At 36.6% G+C, this 22,177-nt stretch overlaps 1 protein-coding gene across 4 annotated transcripts in view; it reads right to left on the bottom strand.

The window, feature by feature from the left end:
• Window positions 1-22,177, bottom strand: part of PDE4D (phosphodiesterase 4D) — a 406,899-nt gene that overhangs the window by 168,867 nt on the left and 215,855 nt on the right. The window contains exon 1 of one of the 4 annotated variants that reach the window (XM_050912864.1): window positions 15,464-15,558. The exons of the other annotated variants lie outside the window; for them this stretch is intronic. Within the exon in view, the coding sequence (XP_050768821.1) occupies window positions 15,464-15,552 (89 nt within the window). The 5' untranslated portion in view covers window positions 15,553-15,558. Of the gene's footprint in view, window positions 1-15,463; window positions 15,559-22,177 lie in introns of those variants that run through there. 4 annotated transcript variants of the gene reach the window in all.

Here is a 22,177-nt window from a genome sequence, read left to right as displayed (position 1 = left end):
ATGTCTTTCAAAAAGTGAGTGGACAGTACTAGAAAAAGGGAACAAAGTTTGCGTACACAACCCTTTCATCTAGATCTAAGAAGCAGTAAACAAAAGACTAATATGAATTAGAACCAAATGTGTTCTTAGTTTAATCTAATTCTGTTCATTAATTAGAACTAGAGGGAAAAAAATGCAGTACTTGTGAAGAAGAAAGGGATGCTGGAAAGGGAACAAACAGCAGATCCATAGAGAGCAAAAAGAGAGAAACAGCATCTATAGAATAGAAGGTAGCCAGTGGGAGGGTGGGGAAAAGATAAGATTGAAAAAAACCCAATGTCTCTGTGGATTCTATTAATTTTAGTGTCCAGTAAAATGACAAGTTTTAATTCCCAGGCTTGCCCTTTGAAGATATTGCTAGGTGTCCTTTGTGTGTCACACTGAGGGATGAGATACAACACGGCTGCTGTTGTTTCTGACCTTCCTCCATTGCTTCAGAAAGATGATTCTAGATTGCAGAACTTGTGTATTTTGACTCACATGGTTTCTGTGATGACATCCAGTGCATGGGATAAAGTATATTACACCGATGAGGAGCAGAGGTAGGATCTATGGATTCTGATATTTCTGTTATGAAAGATATTGATTGTGGTGGCTTTGGAGATGTGTTTGCCTTCTTAATATATGAAAACATTAAAACTCTGCTTGTGGACCTAAGAATTTTGCCTTTATAGCTTGGCCAAATCCTTCCGGTTTTGTTTTGTTTTCTGAGAGTGCCATTTAAAATAGGCCTCCTTCAGCTCAGTATACTAAGACTGAGAAGGGATTAACAGAGCATTAGAGAAGAGTATGAAAAAAACGCATTGGAGCTTTAGAAAAACATGAGTTATTTCCCTGACACAAAGTTCTCTTCAACTCTTACCAGAAACCGAAATATTAATGAAAAAAAGCCATTGAACATCAGAATAGTTAAATCACTTTTCTAAACAACCTTAAGGCCTCTCCTACAATACAGTCATCCTTTCATCCTTTACATATCCTGGTTTTGGTCTAGTTTTAGTTTGAATATGAAACTTATTTGATCTTTTATCTCTTGCAGTACGTAGTATTTAAAACAAAATTAATAGCTTGAGCCTTTCTCTCCTGCAGAGATTTATCAACCGATATATGGAACTGATAGAACTTCAGTAATTCTAATCCTGTGCTGTGGACATGAATTTGTGGTTTAAACCTGCATATGCATGAGAGCACCACATTCAATGTCACTCACTTCAGCTTTTTTAACATAAGCCCTTTTGATAAGCTGGAGCAGCTACACTGGAGCAACAGAATATGTTGCTCTTCCCTTGGTAGTTATAACATTCAAAAAAATAACCTGTTTTCCCTAAAGTGGAAAACATGACACGTATTATAAACGAATACTACTACTACCAAAAAAAAAAGAAAAAAAACATTTTAAAATAAGACCTTACAGAACATGTTCCAATAATACTTCACTCGCTTTTCTTCAATTTAGACTTCAGATCTCAGTTCTACCCCTATTGTTTATTTTCTTATCCATACCTCAAATCAGGCTGCGATCTCTTTCAGGCTCAGCTGGTGGGCCATTATTCCTGAAGGACTAATCCCTGCTACAGCAGACATGTCTAGTGTACACAAAGTGATATTTAACTGCTCAATACATTTAGTTTACATGACAGATTTTAGATACACACACTGATTTTTACTCTGTCGCAATTGATTTATAAATTGAAGTTGATGATTGCTAATAACACTTTCCTCCCTCATTTTGCATTATAACTTCAGCAAACACCATCTCTATGTTATAGGAAAAAAAGCACAGGGAAAAAAACAGTAAACTGAGTGATTATTTACACTGGTAGAGAAAAAAGCACAACCAATAACATATTATGATACTTTTTAAAAAGTCAGTTTGCAGGAAGAGTAAGACAGAAACCTCATGTAACAAATATCGCCCTATGTTTTTATTTAAAAATATGATAATTATCACCAACAAAAAAATAAATAATGAAGAATGAGCCAAAGCATTTGCAGCTTAATTAACCAGGTTTGTATTTGGATGAACAACTGGAGACCCTCCTCACATCTCAGGGGCGTATCTTTGTTCACGTGTGCTCTGCTGTCACTTTTCCCTCCCAACATACAAAAGTTAGAAATATGAAGATATCCATACTCTCGTGTTATCCATTTGAATTTCATGCTAAATGATCCTCAAAACCTCTCACAGTCCAGGTATTTTCCTTGGTTTTAATCAATCTGAATTATTTATTATGGTATGTCACTTTCCTGACAGTCATCTCAGCAAGATAGGTTCAGTTCAGTTCAGTTAACATAGTTTCACATGGATCTTGGAAAGCATTTTTCCCTGTAAATTTGCTGGTATCATTAGCAAGAAGCTGAACTATCTCAGCATTTTTTTTTCTGAGCACTACTTCATAATTTTTTACTACTTTATATATCAAAAATTTCAAAAAACCATGCAAGTCTCAAAGTTGAACCAAATCAAATAGATGTCAAAGAGCCAATTCCTCAAAATTTTTGCCTATACTTTGTTCTGTCTAACACACTGGACAGTAACAGCAGTGTGCTACAGAAAACTGTTCATGAACCTGAGTGCATACCAAATTACAAGTAAAATGTATGGCTGTTTTTATAGTATATTTGGCTTCTATACAGTAGGATCAGGAATATTCAACATTGAACAGTGTCCTACAGCTGCACTGCATTGTCTAGTTTAACTAGGCCTCCAGAATTTTTCTTTTTTGAAGAGGAAAAATTAAGTACAAGTTTTGTATTTGAACTAAAAATGGAAAGCAGCAACAACAAAAACTCTTGACTTCCTCACCAGCAACAACTAACTTTCTGTACCATCTCAGAAGGACTGAAGATTAAATGCAAGGTTTCAAGGTGATATTTTACACGACCTAAATTTTACACCGTTGACTAGATCACTTTGCAGCAGTTCAAAGAGGGAGGAGCTCAAGCAGTACTGGTTCAAAGTGCCTACTGCTTTAAAGTGTACAGACCTAAGGGCACAATGCTGTTTTGCTCCTACGAGTTGATATTCCAGGAAATGTCAGCACGTGCAGGCCACTTTGGTGACCTGGATGGTAAGGCTGCTAACTTTGTAAATTAAGTTTCCAGTAGCATTACTTAAATGGTACTTCTTTCATTAAAAAGGTCTTCTTTAGAAAGCATTTACGTTTTTGCTATATTTTTTATTAAAATTGATGGAGGCATTAACATGTAGTTATAAATTCTGAATATCAATCAACAAGAATCACAAACAAAATCTTTTATCTTGATACTAAATTCACCATGGTAGTGTTGCTTTGAAAAATAAATTAAATAAACACTTCTGCAATTACAGTGGCTATGAGAGACATAGAGTTGATAAACAACAATGTAAAAATTTTATGAGGGCCGGAACAGGAACTTTCTGCATGGCAGCACCACTGGCCTGCCATGTTTGTCTACAGAACAGCTAGGGATCTGCCATAAAATTTTGCCTTGAAAACTGTCATGCAGCTGTAATATGACTCGAATCTAAATCTGCACCAAGATGCTGCTTGTTACTGGCAACCTGGGATGGCTCTGACCTATGCCTGACCATTACACAAATTATTCGTTATTTATTATATAAATAATTATAACAGGTTAATTTATATCCAGGGGAGGGGAATGTGTATCTCGATCTCTTGAACTGAGTAAGATATATCCATGAAGGTAACTCAGTGGGGCAGACTGTCACCTCCAGGAACTCCTGTTCCTAAGGAGCTGCAAATCTTGTTTTGCTAAAGACAGGTATTACAGGACAGAAGGCTCTAGGCAGCCAGGAAACAATTTCAGCCCTGAAAAAGGGAGAAATAAAAGAATTGAGCTGCAGCAGTATGACGCAGCTTTTGTTACTGATTGCTTAGACAGTGGTTGCACATCATTGTAGTATACCACCTCTTTCATCTGCATGCGTTTCTCCCCCTAACAGTTCTTTCTTGTCTCCTTTCCACTCTTTGCTCCATATTCTTCTGCCATGTAGCCAAATCAAAGCTGGATATTAAAGCTGTAAAAATTAATTCTGTGACTCCTCTGAATGTTCTGCAGTTACCAATTTCTTAATTTGCATCTCTCAGTCCACAGGTATTACGATGCTACTGTGCAACCCAACATTGGTAGGTGAAAAATAGTCTCGGACTATTTTGAATTATAAATTAAAGAGATATTGACAAAGCCTAAGCAAATCCCTAGAATATTAGAAATACAAAAAATAAAGACAACATTTTCTTTATCTTCCTGCCAAGTATCAAAATAAAAGATTTTTCCATAAATGTGCTATGAACAAAGTGTTACTCTACTAATGGTAAATCAAATCGTAGTGCTATTACGTATACTTAGTGACACAACAAACAGAAAGAAGGTAACTAAAGCAGGCAATTTGTTAGCCAGAAATAAATTCCAAAAACAGGGCAGAAATTCTGCGATGACTTCAATTAAGGAACAGAAATAGCTAACAGCTATCATGAAAACCAATTATTTAAGTAATACATAAAAATGTTCAATATAAAAACGTTCCTAAACTACAGATGTAAAATTTATTGAAGAAAAAAAATCCCTTTCCTTAAGTATGTAGAGCCATAATGGCTTTCTAACAGTATACTCATACTTCACTTTCCTAAGCTATCCAGTATGAATGCAAAAATAATGATGCTGCATCAAAGTTAGGATAAGAGCTGCAGGACTTCAAATGCAGATGCCTAGAAATGCTTTACACTGTTACGACAAACTGCTTTACACAGCTTTACATTATTACCATAACTCCTAAAGCGGCTATTTTGAGGGAAGTGACTTTGTCTGTAAACCCGAAGAGCTGGCATGAACAAGCTCATGTCTTACTGAAACAGTGTGTACTTGGAAGCAGTTTTACTCTTATCCTTTTATAGTAACAGAGTGTATGACATTTAACAGTGAATTAAATGTTCCAGGATCAAATAAATATATTGTACCAAAAGGAAATGTTATCTAAACCATTTAGAAGTATCATATGAGATAATACATACAATAACATCCATTTATTTCTCTTTATCAAAGTTAAGAAGCTGGCAAACTGCAGCTTCATCAGACAGTTCTGCACTGTAATAAATAATTTTCACTGACATTCTCTGACTGCTTTTTATCCTCCTTCATTTAAACTTATATTAACTATTATAAACTATAATCAAAATGACAAATTAATTCAAAATGAACGGTCCAAATTATGAAATATCTTCTTGGTCAAAGATCAACTGTTCCTTTGAAAGACTGTAGAGAGCGCAAGTTTAACAAATCTCTCTCTCAGTGGAAAGAGAGAACACAGCTTTTCCAGGATTGTCTGCTGCTTTCTTTACATCTTAAATCAGTTCCATTATACAGCTGGGAAATCTACATCTTGAAAGAATATTGGGCAAGAAGAGGCTGGTGAGTTTTGCATGCTAATAGCAGCCTGGGTGAATCCCTTATACTCACACATAACAACTTTCTACTTTGAACTCCAGAAGAAAGAGTAGGGCATCGTGAGGAGCAGTCTGGGTCACACTCCCACTCTCTGTGCTGTGAAAAGTAGAAATTTAGAAAAACAAAGTTTTCAGGGTGTGACTGTCAAAGTCACATTATCCTGCCCTGCCAAGCTCTGAAATGTTATTTCCAGTCTCAGAGACTAAGGTATTTTCCTTAAAGCTCCTAGAATCCAAGTATTAGATGAAAATCTCAAACTGCACCTTAAGAAAGCTCCTGGCTTTTCCAGTTTTGGGAAACCTTTTAGATTTAACCATTTGAGGACAAAGGGGAAAAAAAAAAGACTTTTTAAACAAACTCTTGTGATTCTCCAAGGCATAATTAAAAACAGTTGGAGTTGACAGTACTGTAATATAGTCCAGTAGAAAACTGTGATCAGTTTATTTTAATGGAGCAGAAAGGGAGTAAACCCTTCTTGGTTTCGAGGCTACCATGGACCACCTGAGCCCTGGACCAAGGACCTCTCCAGATGAGTGTTTTGTCCCCTCACATTCTGCTCTGAGGAGTAGGAGAGCTTAGAGTTATGGACACTAGCTTTGTCATGCCAGCTAGTCCCAGTTCACCAGCTGGAAAGATTCCTGGGCTGTTTTATTCACTGTGTAGATACAACCAAGGAAAAATCAGGGCCCTCACATGGCACTTACTAAAACCAGTCCAGCTAGCACATTCTGATAGCATCAAGCTACCTCAAAAAGAGCTTTCACATCAAAATTTCACAGAAGCATACAGTTTTTGACATTCAGCGTGGGTAAGACAATCATATCACAGTACGATTATGTGTTTAACAGACGCTATCTGGATTTCTACATATTTCTATTTAAATTTTATATGGATTTGCAGGCTAATATTTGGTGTATTTAGGAGTCCAGACTGAAAAATAAGCACAGCATAATTAAAATTTTGTACCTTTTTATGATTTCCTAGCAGGGATAGCCAAGCAGGAAGAACTGTGACAGCAAAACTTAAGCCCTTGGTGGATCACAGAGGTATCTGTTTCTCTGCATCTGAGAATGAAATTTTGTCTGTATCTTGAAACAGCTTTTTAATGAGATCACACTACATTTTGCTATTGGCCCCCAGTATAAATTAGTATACTATCTGCGTTATATCATTACTATTCTTATCTATAAACAACAAGTATTATTTTGGCATTAAAATGTGCTCGTATTTGCACTGTAAAACCACTCTGGCTAGAATTCCTTCTGTTTTCTATGATCCCAAGTAGAGTTTATCAGAAAACAGAACTATATGTATTTTTATGCCAAATTAGGATAAGCCTCAAAATATGCCATGCTGCAATATACACTGTACTACGTCATGTGGGAGAGAGCTTAAACAGAAACTGTGGCCAAGACGAAACATGCAACAAATACAGTTTGCAACTCACATGCTCATTAAGACTGCATGATTCCCTCATTAAGGAACCATCTAGATGCTGGGATTAATGTTAAGAAACTACAAGAATGTCTTTTTTTTTTTTTCTATTTGAAATAGAAAAATATCTGCAAAAATCAATATTTTGTTTCAGAAGGCTGACATGATTAACCACATATGCTAGTATAATGTAAACTTCTTCCTGATTCTCAGGTGCCACTGACGCTTCTGTTCAGGAACTCACCACTTCTAGATACCTCACAGCGAACTCATGGGAGTGTTTTCCTTATACAATGTTCAGAAGAAACTTAATTTTCTCCTCTGCCACCAGTAAAAGCCTAACTCAGTGGATTTTACTTCTACTGTTTTACAGATATACCCCAGTTTTCAAATTATCAATTTTCTGACTGTTCAGTCCCTGGTTCAATGGAGTGCAAATGATGTTGAAACATTTGGCTTGGCTTCCAAAGCATAATATAAAACAGATGAACTTTGTTGCTTAAAACAGCTGATCTCTCTGCTTTTCCCATTTAATGTTTGCATGACTGTATTTCCATTTTCTTTTTATTTTATGAGTAAGAGGAGCAAAAAGCAAGGAAAAATTATGCAATTGGATGGTTACCCAGAAGTTGAAACATGTTTCACATACTTAGGAAAACCAAGTAAACGTAAGAAAATATCCACAACTATTAGTGTCATACGAATTAAGGTTAAAAACTGCATCATTTGCATAGTGCTACATAATGTTTCTGCCTTACGCTGGAGCCGTCCGAACAGCAGATCCTGCTCCATCTGCAATATTTTAATTGGCAATTATGAGTTCCATGTATTGCCACATTTCAGTTTACCAGCAGGAAAACAGAACTTTAGATTGAACAGAAGAGACTAGAGTGTTTCTAACTTGAAAAAAAAACTAACCACAAAACAAAACAACCAACCCTGATGTACTGTTCCCTAGGCACACATTCCCCTTTGGAAGGGATGAAAGCTTCAACCATCCATCCATCCTCCTTGTGCTCTGTACATGTAAAATGGTCATATACAGAAGCAGAGAATTCACCATTTAAGCAACTGGCAAACTTTCCCTTGGAGCGTGAACTCCCTGTGTTTTCTCTGTGGGTGAAAGGCTTCTCACAGCAGATCTGATGCGGGCCAAATATAATTCCTGACAGAGCAAGTGGAAAGAAAGTCATTGAAGAGTGTCAATGTGCCCAAGTGCTTTTGTGTGGTGCTAGTACTTCTGTAGCAGCTTGTAACAAGAGCTGCAGGTGCGTAGTCTTGTCTGGAAAGAGCTTGGGGACAGAAAAGGTGCCTCCAGATGAAGTGTCATGAGGATAGTGAAATATTCAGTATGGCTTGCTTTCCAGCGACTGCAGATGAAGTTGGATTCACAGGGTAACTCATAGGGTATATTAGAGTTACACATATGTAGCTCGAGCTGGAGTTATTTTTTCTTTTTTGTATTTGGCTTTTTGCTTCACCTACATCTGTAATAATCAAGAAAATATGAGGCCTCCCATTCTCCATCTGGAGGCAATTATATCCCATTTAAGTAGTTTTGCTTTCTTCCATTTTAGGTTTCTTCACTAGCTAAATAACTTCAGCCAATGTTAACAGGAGTTTATCTGATCCTGCTTGGGAGAGACCATAGATATTCTTAGGCTTTGCTGTTGTTTGTTCTGCTGCGTCATTTTGCTTTTACAACTTCAACAGAAATTTGTACCAAAGCCTGTGAAAGCTAAGCCACTGAAGAGTTGAGTATTGACTGGAAATGTTGCAAAGGTAAAATAAATAAAGGAAAACTGAGTTCATGTGGACAAACAATAAAGTAAGCACTGTGTATTCAGCTTCTTCCTGGCAAACTTCTGACAGTTTGCTCACTTTAATGTAAGATACATATACACACACGTGTGTGTGTGTGCATACTGTATATATAACATATACAATGACCAACTGTATGAGTATGTTGATGGGAAGCATCTGTCTCCTCCTACTGCTGAGACCCCTGATTTCTGTGGTTGCCTGGATTCTGGCAGCTTGCCTGAAGGACTTTCTAACCTCCTACCAAGTCAGGAATCCTGAAGAAGAGAGGCTATAAAAAAACCTAAATCACATTTTATATTTCATTACCTTAAAAAAAAGAAACGTTCTTCCCATAGAAAATTGTGTAACACTGGCTATTCATCACAAGGGATTTTTTTTCTTTTAGAAATGCAAAATTTCCAGTGAGATTGAAATTCTACCTCCTGCAATGATCCCTGTTGCCTTCACTCAATACTGTGTCCTCGTAAAATTCTCTCAGAGGAAAGAGAACAGGCAGACATTGAACAACAGAAAAAGTACATAGTAATGGAAGTAAGACTATTCCAACAGGGTTAAAAACACAGAATATCTAGTCTGGCCAGTACAGACACTACCAGATATTTAATGGAATGGGAGGTTATGGCTCATGACTCAAAATTAGTTCATCAGCAAATCTGTTAAACTACATCAGAAATTAGATAGAGGGTAATAATGGAAATGTTATAATGGAAATGCTATTAAAATTATATTGCCATGAGAATAGGAGTATTATAATTCATCTAGACCATGTGTCCTCATCAGAAGCTCTGGGTTTACTTCTAGTCACTCTGCATTAGAAGGAGCATTGCAATAGGAGGAGGGGTTAAGAGATCTGCAACATGAATGATACGGACACGAAATTTTTCCATGTAAAAAGAGGCACTGAAAATATAGAATAGTTAGAAAGCCGATGAGCAAGAGTGGTATACAAATATATAAAAAAACCAACTAACCCTTTAGCAACATAAGGTCGCAATACTACTTAAAACGTTCCAAGGCAAAAGACAACAGAATGAAGAAACTCCTGCACATCGCAAAGAGTTCACCTGTGGAAGTGAGTGTCAAAAGATACTTCTGAAGCCAAAAATTCAGCAAGTTTTCATATTAAAAATGATCAAAATTTGGTGTGAATAAATAAAATACCCAGACTTTAATGTTAGAGTAAGCAATACAGAGAGTAAGGAGAGTTTTGGAGTACTTATACATAGGGAGCTACTGAAGATGTTGAGGAGATTTTCCCTCAAGGAAGATTACACTGTAACCACCAAGTTTCTTACTGTTCTCTCTCAAACATTTGCTGCTGGCTGCTGTCACAGACCAGGAGCTGGATTAGCTGACGTCGACGACCTCTGTGATGAAATATAACAATGCCCCTATGGCTAAGGACACCAGACTGGTGTGTGTGCTGGACCCTTCCAGGTGGGCAGGAGTCTCTCTGTTTTTTTTTTTCTCTCCTCTTCATTTCCTTTTTTCTTTTTTGCCTCATGAAGAAAGGCTCATTAGAGCCTTAAATTACCTTTTAGTGTATTGCAGAAGTTTTCAATTAACACTCACAGATGGCTTTCACGGAGACAACTGAAACACGAAATGACCTGTAGACATTAGTCATTTCTGGGGCTCAGAAATAAATTGTATTTACTAATTCCAATAAGAAATAAATAAAAAAAATTATCTATTCAGATCCACAATGGACATAAACATATTCTACAGTGGCATAAAATAAACATTGGTAGGTTACCCCTGTACCACTTTTCTTCTTGTTTAATGCAGTATCTAGAAATTAATTACAACATTTTGACATGGTACATGCTGAACTAGTGTCAGCTTGTTCCTGATGTATTCGGTATCAGATTGAATGATAGATCTATTTATAGTGCTCCTAGAATTTGTTATACAGCAGGGAATTGCAAGTCAAACAGTCCTGACATTAACATAAATATCCATGGACATCTAAAATTTGTAAATCAAACTGAGTATTTCCTGGTGTTTATGGTTAGTGTAATCTTTTTCTGCATCCCAAGGGACGCTAATGTCTGCTCCCAGTCTAATCTGGAAGGCCAGCTTTGTGTGGGGATTGTTTCAGCCACAAACAGCAAAGCCCAGCCATCTATTTATTGTAAACCATAGCAACACTAGTCATCATAATTTACTTCACTGTGTATAAAAGAACATTTCCTGATGGTTAGTCATACAGGTTCTGGCTTAGGCTGTTAGAACTTACTTAAGCGTAAACTGGCAAAAACGTATTGATAAAATACCTATAGATATACTTCAGTTTTCTGTTTATTTCACATTGACTAAATCATTTCCAAGGCAGTAGCAAGAACAACAAAATCCCAGAGAATAAGCACTCAGGTAACGCTAGTCCAAAGCAGCAATAAGAAACACTGACAGACTCAACCTGCCCCACTGTGATAGACTCACTTAACCTATCTGTGTGAGGATCAACTACGTTTGAGAAATATAAGCAAAAGCTGAAACTTTTGAACATGTTACTTGTCTTTGGTTTTTTTCCTGCTGTTGGGGACCTGTGGACTGGGACTTGACTTTCTGAGGTTTTAGGAAATGGTGTAGAGACTCTTTATATTTACTCATTATCAGGGACTCTCTAGGCAGTTTTGTCAAGGACTTAAGTCTGCAGCAACACCAAGAGTCAAGTGTGATTCACTTGCACCTGCTTTCCCACTGCTACTTAACCTGACTAGCAATATGCCTTGCTATTTTGCCAGTTTTCCCAAGATTTCAAATTAACATAACCAAATGTCTGAATTGGGTATGATGATATTTCAGCATGCAGATTTGTCTAACATAAGTCTGAGTGAGACTCAAAACATCATTTTAATGGTGACACGGCATACTCTGAATTACAGAATTTCTGAGCTGAATATGAAATCAACTGTGTGACTCATCACGTTCACTAGAAAAGTCCACACTTATGCATTTGAATATTTTATTTCCTAGACAATGTTGAATGACTAGTCAAAAAGAACCAAACTAGTTCCAGTGTGCTGGGACTCTAATCCCCAATAAATAAAATAATGAACTTTAATCTGGTTTCTATTCCCATTTCATTACAAGGCTTATAATAACAAAAAAGTTAGAATATTACACTCTGCTCACTAAGAAAGCTTTGACATCATTAAGAAATCCCTTTAGAGAAGGGATTCCTGAAAATTGCTGTTTGAGAGATTCCACTTTCCAGCCCAGCTCCCAAGAGTTTAGTGGCTTGGAGTACAATTATCTGGCAGGAGGGAATCTGCCTCCTTACATATGAATGCTGTGAGCAGCTGGCTGCAGAAGTGGTGTTGGCAGTAGCTTCAGCCACATGACCATTCCTCTAGTCCAGGGAAATATGCCAGATGGCAGCCAAAGAAGAAAAACAGAAAGAAAGCAGAGGAAGGAACAAAAGAAGCTCATATAAAACAACAAAGAACCTTTCTTTCTTTTCTATATGAAGATACAAGTTTCATGATTACTGTCTCAGGAAGTGTATCTTCATAGCTAACCAAATGAAGATGTAGTTCTGACACCGCAATAATTTAACAAACTTACTAATTCTTTGATTATTCAATTTAATGCATATTATTGCCAGTGTCATTTCTCCATAACACCCATTTTACTTTGGAGCTCACAAACTCTACAAAATTATCTCCACAAACAGGTTTTACTCAGCAGATTTTCACTCTGAGTTATTCAGAAATCCTTCATTGTGAAAAAAGACTTAATGACCAGCCAGGCAATCAGGGCAGATCCTGTTCCCTCTGGAGAATCTTCTAAGTGGTCCTGAGGACCTGTCATTAAGTCAGTGGGAGGTGTGAGTGTTTAGCATCTAGCAGCATTGAGTGTCATATAACATGTTCTTATTCATACACCTCGGTTATGTGCAGGAAATTTTGATAGGTGCTTTAGCTCTTCTTCATCCATGCATGATAGGATTTAGAGGTTATGAAGAAGGCTTCTGTCTCCATCCGATCTTCAGAGGTCTCGGAAGGTTCTAAAACATAACTGTGCTACTATTAGGACTCAGTTTCTACAGTCACATCTAGCAGTATTTTCCTGAGCAAAGCTAAATGCATCGGGAAACACAATTTCTGTCTGCATTTCAGGAAATGAGGTGTGCTTCAGTTTAGAGAGACTCAAGGCTTTAAAAAGAAAGGAGAAAAAAAAAAAGAAAAAAGAAAAAAAAGAGGTGAGCTTGTCTGTGACTTCTGGCAACATAATAAAGATTTACAAATATTTTGTTTGTATTGGACTAGAAGAATGTTCATCTGCCAGAGAGCAGGATGGGCACACGTCCCTGCAAAAGTAAACAACCCTCTTCCTTCTCCAGCCAGCAAAAATATACTGGAATTGTGAAATGGTTTGGCTGTCTCCTGAGTTTCCTTATCTGTGAAGTACCCGCTCCTGGCCTTGGCTCTACATCTAATGCTGTGAATACTTGCACTTCTGGTGTATAGAGAATCATAAGTGAATCTCTACCAGGTTTTTTGGTCTGCTTTCCTGTTTTTGTTCAGTACAATTTGCTGAGGCTTTAAGCTATGGTTTATTTGATGGGAAGAGCAGAGGAGGAGGAGCTCTAAGTGACTGCATTGCATTCCAGTTCTTCCTAGAAAAATTGCATTGTCTCACGGCATATTTTTTTCCTACTCTGGGAAAACTTGCATTAGCTTGGCTCTTCCACCACCTTCTGAAAGAGGCAAACCCCAGCACTTGCTGATCAGCAAAGAAACTCAAATCATGATTTGGCGATAAGGGGGCATCAATGTATCACAGAATCTCCCAGAAATGAAAAATGTACAGTAAAACATAATGGTCCATTTAATCAATAGATTCTGAGTATCCCACAGAAGAAACACTATGGTTTTGCCCAAAATGTAGCAAAAGAGATTTTAAAATCATGGCCAACTTCACAATTTAAATTAAGACTATGAAGTAGAACAGCATGGTTTGCTAAACAATGTTCATCATGGAAACCCTGGACAGTACTATCAGGTATTCAGTTTTAGAAACCAAAGCCCCTTGACTTCAGATAGTTGAGTGACGTGAGCAGAACTGTCACTTGACATAAACAAGGTTATTAAATTACATTGGGACCGAGTACTGTAAAATTTTGTAGTGGATTTCTAAATATAACCTACAGTGTGAATGGAGCCATGGCAGTGACATGGCAATATGTATATTAAGGATTTTTAATCCTCTTTTCAGTCAAAACTTATAGTTAAATTAAATAGTAACAACAAAAATGGCTCACATTCAATAATACAACTACGACCCAGTTTTTATAAAATTATCTTCAACCTCATGCTAATTCTTTAAAGCTCCTGAAAAACAAACATATAACACTTTCTCTACGGTAAGACAAAATTCATTCACAACTCTGGACTTTAGATAAGAGTTTTTATTTGCTTTTTATTTTATTAACAACTTTTAAGACTATTTTCACTTTGTTCGATTGAAAAATTAGACAATGTGCTATATTTACATAAGTTAATCATCAAAATAATCAGATCCTACGTTAACATGCTACTTGAAATATTTTTCTTTTTGCTTCTGAAACATTGATATGTTTGTAAAGGAAACTTGAGTAGCTTTCTTTAAGCCAAAAAAATCCCTGATAAGAAGATTGCCTTAAGAGAATCTCAATTGAATTATATGATCTAGTTTTGAACTTTTAGAAACTATTATAGATACCATCTTTTTATTCTCTATTCAAATCTCTTTATCTGTTATTATTTTTTGTCATAAAAGCAGCTCCCTCTGTATCAACAACCTAGCTTTTGCAAAAGAAAACACTGAGAGAAGGTGGACTGTACCTAGCCAGTTTTTTTTACAGTATTCACATAGACAGTGTTTGCTATCGATAATCCTACATACAGCATTTAGCTTCTTAGGGATTTGATATTGTACACGTGTGCAAATAAATGTGACTTGCATCAATTAATATTAAAAAGTTATTATTAAGATGATATGTAATGAGTTCCTCAATGCATTATATACAAGTGGGAGGACCTTTTCTTAAGAATTTTATACTTGAAAATTTATATTGCATCTATTATAGATAAAAGCAAGGAAGTTGGAAAACAAGTATTGGTTCAATTGCAAAAAGCAGTACAATAAATAATGGAAAGCATACTGGGCTATTATTATTTTTAAATAACACCTAAGGAAAAAATAGAATCTGTGTGTTTTTCTCATTGGTTATACTTACTTTTAAAATGTTGAACACAAAAATATTTAACAAACATGGTTTTCTGGTTATGCAAAAGCCCCTCAACTATAAATATTAATTCAGACTTGGTATGCTTTATCAGTGTGTCATATTTATAACTAAATATGTTTACTTATAATAAGTACTGATAATATTTAGAATTAATATTTTTATAAGAACACTGACATAAATGTTAATCTACTTTTTCCCTGACTTGGAGTGCAAAAAAGATTCAAAATTATTATTTGCTTGAAAAGTGCAGTTTCATAAACTTCCATGGTCACTTATTCATAATATTTCCAATCAGACAGAAACAATTACTATTTTCCTGATATGCATGTTCGGTAAAGCCTTTACGAGCTCAAGAGAGTCACAATTAATACAAGACATTTCCAAATTTTTATATACTATAATCTTACAGAAGAATAAAAAAGAGCCACAGTTGCAACTACTATCACTGTCAATTACAGTGTAAGCCACTAGAAGAGATACCTGTAGGACTTCAAAAAGCGAAATCTCATCTTATTTCTTGGAGATGGACGAGGGATATAGGCTCCAAAAGGATCCCACAGAAAGGCCATTGGCAAAGTTAGTTCTAAAATAGTCTAAAAAGTATATCCCTGAGGGGAAGCAGGACTCTTGTGCTGGAGGTGCCCCACACTAATCACGAAGCACTTGTAACTGTGTAAGGGAACGTCCTTTTCCTACGGTATGCTTTGGCAGAGATGTGGCTGGCTGAGAGCACAGGCTAGAAGGGATAACTGGGATTTCCTGCTGCGCGAGACTTGCCCTTTGCATGAACGTTTCCTATATTCAGGGCTCTTATCGCATTATTCAAGTGAGAACTCTTATGGTAAACCGTTGGATAGTTATAGCAGCCACTAAAGAGCACAGAACTGTAGAACTAAGGCAGACCAGAAATAGCCAATGCTCTGATTATTCACTGCTACCCAGATAAAAGCCTTCAAACTCTTAACTGTCTGTTGAATGTATTTTTAATAGGGATTATATTTGAACAATCTGTTTCAGCTGGCATCAGACAGCTAAGGAGTATGCAGAAAAAAATCCAAACCCCTGAAAAGAACCCCAAACCAAAATCTGCTACGTCCCCCAATTTGTCCCTCCCTGGCACAGCAAGGAGCTAGTAACAACAGAGTAAAACTGCTGTTGAAAACATGCCCGCAAACCCCTCAATTGCCTCTTTGTTTAATCCTTAACTCTCTTCAAGTGTGTGTTCCTTCCTCACAGTTTCTAAAGAGAATCAATTTATAACATTAAGTAGCTTTTCTGAAAGGACTTAATCATCTACAAGAGATCAGCCACTCTAAGAAAGTACGTCTCAGACTGGTAGATAATTTTCAGGCCTCTTGGCAGCTCTTCTCAAAGACATCACTCCCCGTACTGAATTACCGCCAGTGACTTTGAGAACTGAACTCAGTTCCCTACTACCTGGGGTCATTCCAGTTCAGTGTCTTTTTGTTGTTTGTTTTGCTGGTTTGAGTTTTTTTGGTTTTATTTTACTTTTATTTTCAATTCAAGCCCCAACTCTTGCATGCAATTGTTTCAGCCTAGCGCTAGTAGCGTTGAAGGCAAACAAGAGCCTACAATTCAATTCTGACACCAACTGAGGTCATGCTAGCGAGGCCACCATTATTTCCTCTACCAACCCAGAATGTGGCTATGATCTCCCAGCACTGGTAAGCAGAGGATTCTCTAATTCGGGTGATCTTTGAAACAAAGCTAACCCAGATGTTTTTATTCATAAGAAAGGTGATGGAGGCAAAACTGAGTATTCACCCAGAGCAGATTAAAAATGAAAATTTAGGATTACTCAGGGTTCTACTGGAAAAGGTCAGAGAATTAGAAAAATAAATTCCTAGGGATAAATTATGTCTATCAATCAATTATCTGGTGAAATGTACTATTTTCATGGTAAAGGGTACTATGAGAAACTACACTCTTCAGAAAAATTATAAATATACTATAACTCGGTATATTTTGCTCTTTGGAGGAACCATTTTTCTTCTGTTACACTGACAAATGCACTACAGGGTCAACTGACAATAAATCTCTTCACACCATGAAGTAAGTTTTGAATATATGGGATTCACAGGTGAAATCACTGTTTCCAGGCCAAAAGTCACATTATTTTTGAGCATTTTAAAGAATATACTATATAATTAAATTATAGTAATATAGCATCTAATTTCCACAGGAATAGAAATGTGATCATTCCAACAATGGTTAGTAAGGTGCTCTCTGGGTATCATAAGCTATAGTCTTCTTCACAATCATGATATCATTAAAATTTGAGTGATTAATAGATCACTTTAAACATACCAGAATGATACTACTGGATGTGAGTTCTGCCAAAATCAGTATTTCTCTTCTGGCAAATAAAACCAGGGTAGGCTGCATTTTTATGATTACATCCTAAATAACTTAATATTGCCAGGTATGTTTCCTTTTCACATTCTGTTTCTAAAAAGGATTTTGTACAACACATTAATACAGCAGCAACATTTGTTTTTTCTTTTTTTGTAAAGAAAACTGAACCAAACATGCTTATTATGAGCTCTCCTTCCTCATCCTTAGTGCCCTTCCTTCACTATTGCACTAAACCTGCTAATGCAGCCAACCACAATGAGGTCATAGAAATAAGCTTCTTACAAGATTACTAAAGACTAAATTTATACCTTGATATCAAAAACACTTATTGTCACTATATAGTGGCACGCAGTAGATCACTGTATCAAAACAAATCACAGTGTTTATGGAAATTCAAGGAAATGAAGGAGCAAATAACTCTGTAATACACCTTGACTTTTACAGAGAAGTTGCTAGGCTCTTCCTGCCTTTTTTCTTTTCTTTCAGACAAAAAGAAAACAACGTTTCTAGAAGCACTCACAGAACATAAAATGATTTGACATTAAGTTGTTATTTGTAGGCAGTGTTTTGTGGAAAAAATAGCTCAATAGTGTGAGTAAACAAATATCTAGTTTTCTATCAAAGAGGTAAAATCAATCATTGCACTCAGTGATAATCCAGACCTCTTATAAAAACGCATACTGTAGTAAACATTTATGGTGCAGTATCTTTGACATTCTATGCAATTTTGCGATTGCAACTTTTGCTTTACAGTTTTGACAGATACTGGAATATCAGCTTCACACTCCTCGCTGGTCAGTGGCACCACTATAGTATGTCATTATTGATGGCTTCAGGTTTACAGGATCTACAAAGAGTGAATTATTAAAGAAACTTTTTTTTTTTTAACTGTTCTTCCAGATATGTAAACTACTGCTATTTTTTTTAGAAAAGGTTCATGTAAGTGAATAGCAAAATAATATTTTTCATAATTAAAAACGTGAAACTTAAATTAATAATGAACACACAAACCCACATGAAATAAGACTCTTTTTTGGTCAGTTGAAGTCATGTAAGTGTAAAAGCTCTTGTACGTAACCAGGTCCAGTGATAAGCATAAATATTTTTACAGACTTGGTTCACTTTCCCAGCTGTGTCCTGACGCATTTTAGAACTCAAAGGGCCAAGTTTTGTGCCTAAATTAATCTCAATGTATCCAAAGCTCAAACAATTACAGCTTTAAGGGGACCGCGGCCAGGAGGCTCACCAGTGGTGGCAATGGTGTTTTTGCAGAGATCTCCACTTTACTCTAACCCAGCCCCGTGCGTTGGGTCATATGATGGGAACCCATTACAGCATCGGGACACATGACAGATCGTGCTGTTCAACAGAGCACGTGACAGAAGTATAGCCTGGACCCAGACACTATGACTCCTAACATAGCTTCTTTAAGTAGCCTCCCCCTCACACCTCAATCTCGTCAGTCAGTTGCAACCTGTGACAAACTCCTAGGTCAGCTTCATCAACTGAATTTGACATGTGCCATCCTGAGCGGGTGGCAGGAGGGACATTACACCGGCAGCACACCGCGCCAGGGGGCACAGGGGCTGGAACTCAACCAACCGCCTCTTGAGCAACATGGGAAAGTGGACAGGACCACTGGCTCCTGTTTTGACAGATGAAGCAGTGGTAGATGTAGGAAACAGAAAAAATAATTGAGGTTATTAGCTTGTAAGTTGTGAAAAGCAACAGGGCTCTCCTGCATGCTCCCTTCGTGGCTCCTGCATAGTGCAGTCATGGTCCTTCCCCAGGCAGCCTTCCCAAAGCTTCTCCTCTGCGTGTTGGCCCATTGTATGCAGTGTTGTACTTTGAGAAAAAGGATGTTACAGTTACTATTGTGACAATAGCAATATATAAACTTTGTTGTTTAAAAAACGCTCATTTATCAACAACTGGAAACTCTGAAAGAGTTCAAAGTGGGGTCATTACAGTGAACAGAACGGTTTACATTAGTATACAGTATATTACAGATGCTTCTCCCAGAGTTATTCCTTCTGTTTTCAAACACTGCCTGATGGTTTAGTTGGACATCTCCAAACAAAATGCCACTGAATATTATATAGCTAAAACCAAATATTTACTCACTATTTCAAAGAGATGGCTTGCACAATCTGAATTTTAAACAGTTTAATAATATTTACACATATTTTATTACAGACAAGATATTTTTCCAGCTTTTTTTCCCCTCTCTTGCCATTATCAAGACAGGAATGAAAGACAACTGACAAAACAAGAACGAGGAGTAAACCATTTGAATATAGGATAAACTTGCATTTTAATTTTCCCTAGTAGCATGATAGTATCTAGAGTTTCATACAGAGCTACCTCAATAAAAGTTTATGCTGGAAGGCTAAGAATACTTAAGACCTAGAATTAAATAAAATTATTTTCCACAATTCATTTAGTTTTAAAATAACTTTAAGTTTATTTTTGTAAAATTTCTTCTAACTTGCATTTTTTATATTATTCCTGTTCAGAATGTTATACTGCCATGACATAGGTGTTTTCTCCCAAAAGAAGTACCCATTGATTCTGTAAATAGGAAATATAACAAAATTGTGAAAACATCCCAAAATATCTGAGCTTTGTTCTTTCAGTAACTTTATAGTAATGTAATTTTTTGCTAGTGCTAGTTTTACAGATTATAATATAACCTGATTTGAGATGCACATACGAAGGGTTTTATCTCATCAGTCATGAACTCTTTGTGGCCTCTCATATATCTGCTGTTTGGAAATTATTGTTAAATAGTGCTGACTAATTTAAAGTGAGAGAAAGTTTGGTGCTCTGATTATTGCTACTAAAGCCATGGAATGAAGCAGCAAGCTCTCGCTCAGAAATTAAAATGAACGTGTCTATGATGGAAGCAAATCACATGGAGAGCTAAGTGTATGTAAGATAAAAAAAGGGCGAAATTCTTTCCTAGAGATTGAAGTACTAATACCAGACAGCAAGAAGAGAGATGTCAAAAATGTACTGGTCTAAACAGATAGCTCTTTCATTAAACATGCATACAGACACTACCTACTATAGGTGACAGATAGCATCAAGAAGGGAATATCAGAATGAAAGCCAGGAGAGACCTGAGCTCAGAAATAAGTTGGTTTACTCATGAAGGAAAGGAAAGTGCTAGACCGGGCAGGAATGTTAAGGCTATTGAAAGGTGTCTAGTCAAGTTTTCTACGGAGTTTGCACAAAGAGCTTTTACTGAGCAAGGTTCTTCTCTGTGTTCATTGACAGCTCCTGCAGCTCCTGTGCAGGCAGATGTTATCCTTGGTACAGAATTATATGTTCATCTATGGCCATTACACAAGCACTGCACACTGATCTGCAGCTTAAAGAGTTATAAACTACAAAATTCTGTAAGAGCCACAATTGGAAGTATTGCTTTTAAAAAGGTAGCCAGATTAAATAACATGTGGTATAGAAATGCTTATTCCTGATAATTTTCCAATAAACTGTATGACCTGTATTTAAAAAAAAACAAAAAAACCCCAAACCAAAACCAACCAAACACAAACAACCAAAAAACAACAACAACAACAAAATTAAATTCTTTTACAAAACAAAGAGATACTATCCCAATATATGTTGTGGTCATTATTTTTTAAATCATTGCTTAAATCAAAGCTCTTCTATTTATCTATTCTTTCAAACGATGCTGATACACTTCAAGGACAAATGGCATCTCAAGAATTACTGAGGACCCTAATTTTAGTACAAATGAAATTCAAGAGCTTGTGTAAACAATTACCAGGCACCTTTGACTCATGTTTGCAGCTGGCTCTTTGAAAGAGGATTTCACAAATAAGCAAAATGTATATTCAGCAAATTACCTAGGAAAGCTTTCAGTTGTTCCTAGGGACATTAAACAATCCTCTGATTCCTCAAAGACCTGTCAGAGAATCATGAATTAGAGTCATTCCTTGCCCTGAACACTGCCATTCCTGTGTTTTTAGTGGGGTTTCAAGAACTATTTGGCAGGAACCCATTCTACTTCTAGCTGACTGCAACAGAAGTGGCATCAGAGCCACTTACATCAGAGCTAATTTGAGAAGTCCTGCCTTAGGACAAGGGCAAAAATGGGACAGCTTTGGACAGTACTGAAATGTAAAAGAAACAAGCTAAGTTTATAGTCTACATTTTGATTTACTGAATTTACTGTTAACACATATAGGAAATCCTGTTAACATCATGTATAATATTAAATGATCTTTTGTAAAGACAGAAATAAAGATCCTACTTTAATGCCTGAGCACAAGAAGATAGAATTAACATTGCCAGTAAGACTTGGGAATCTGAGTCTTCAAGTCTTTGCAACTCAGCCTTGCTTGCCTGTGACAGTTAAAAAGCATGTATCAATTCTCCTGATGCTCACATAGGCAAGTTAATCTGTTTTTCAAAGATGATAGACAATATTTATAGGTAAGTTCTTAAATGGGGACATATGTGTTATGTATCAAAGTCTTATTCAAAAGAAAGGAACAATTAGAGGAAAGGCGTTAGGGTTGCCGAGGACCCATATGCTAGAGAATTAGCAAACGGGCATTTTGTTTTAGACTCCATGAAAAATATACCCTGTGAAAATGAGTAGAGTGGAATGGTAGTCAATACGGCAGACAAAACCACTGGAAAAACCCAGAAGAGTTGCCTGCAAGAAAAGAGTGGAGGTAACTCTCTTGTCTAAAATATGTAAACATTCATTTAAAATGCAAGCTTCCCAGGAAGCGCTAAGGTTTTCCTAAATAAATTGACTGAACCGACATACTATACATTTTG

Source organism: Gymnogyps californianus, chromosome Z (assembly GCF_018139145.2).
Source record: "Gymnogyps californianus isolate 813 chromosome Z, ASM1813914v2, whole genome shotgun sequence".
In the NCBI taxonomy this organism is placed as follows: domain Eukaryota; kingdom Metazoa; phylum Chordata; class Aves; order Accipitriformes; family Cathartidae; genus Gymnogyps; species Gymnogyps californianus.
This window is presented reverse-complemented; position numbering and strand designations above follow the sequence as displayed.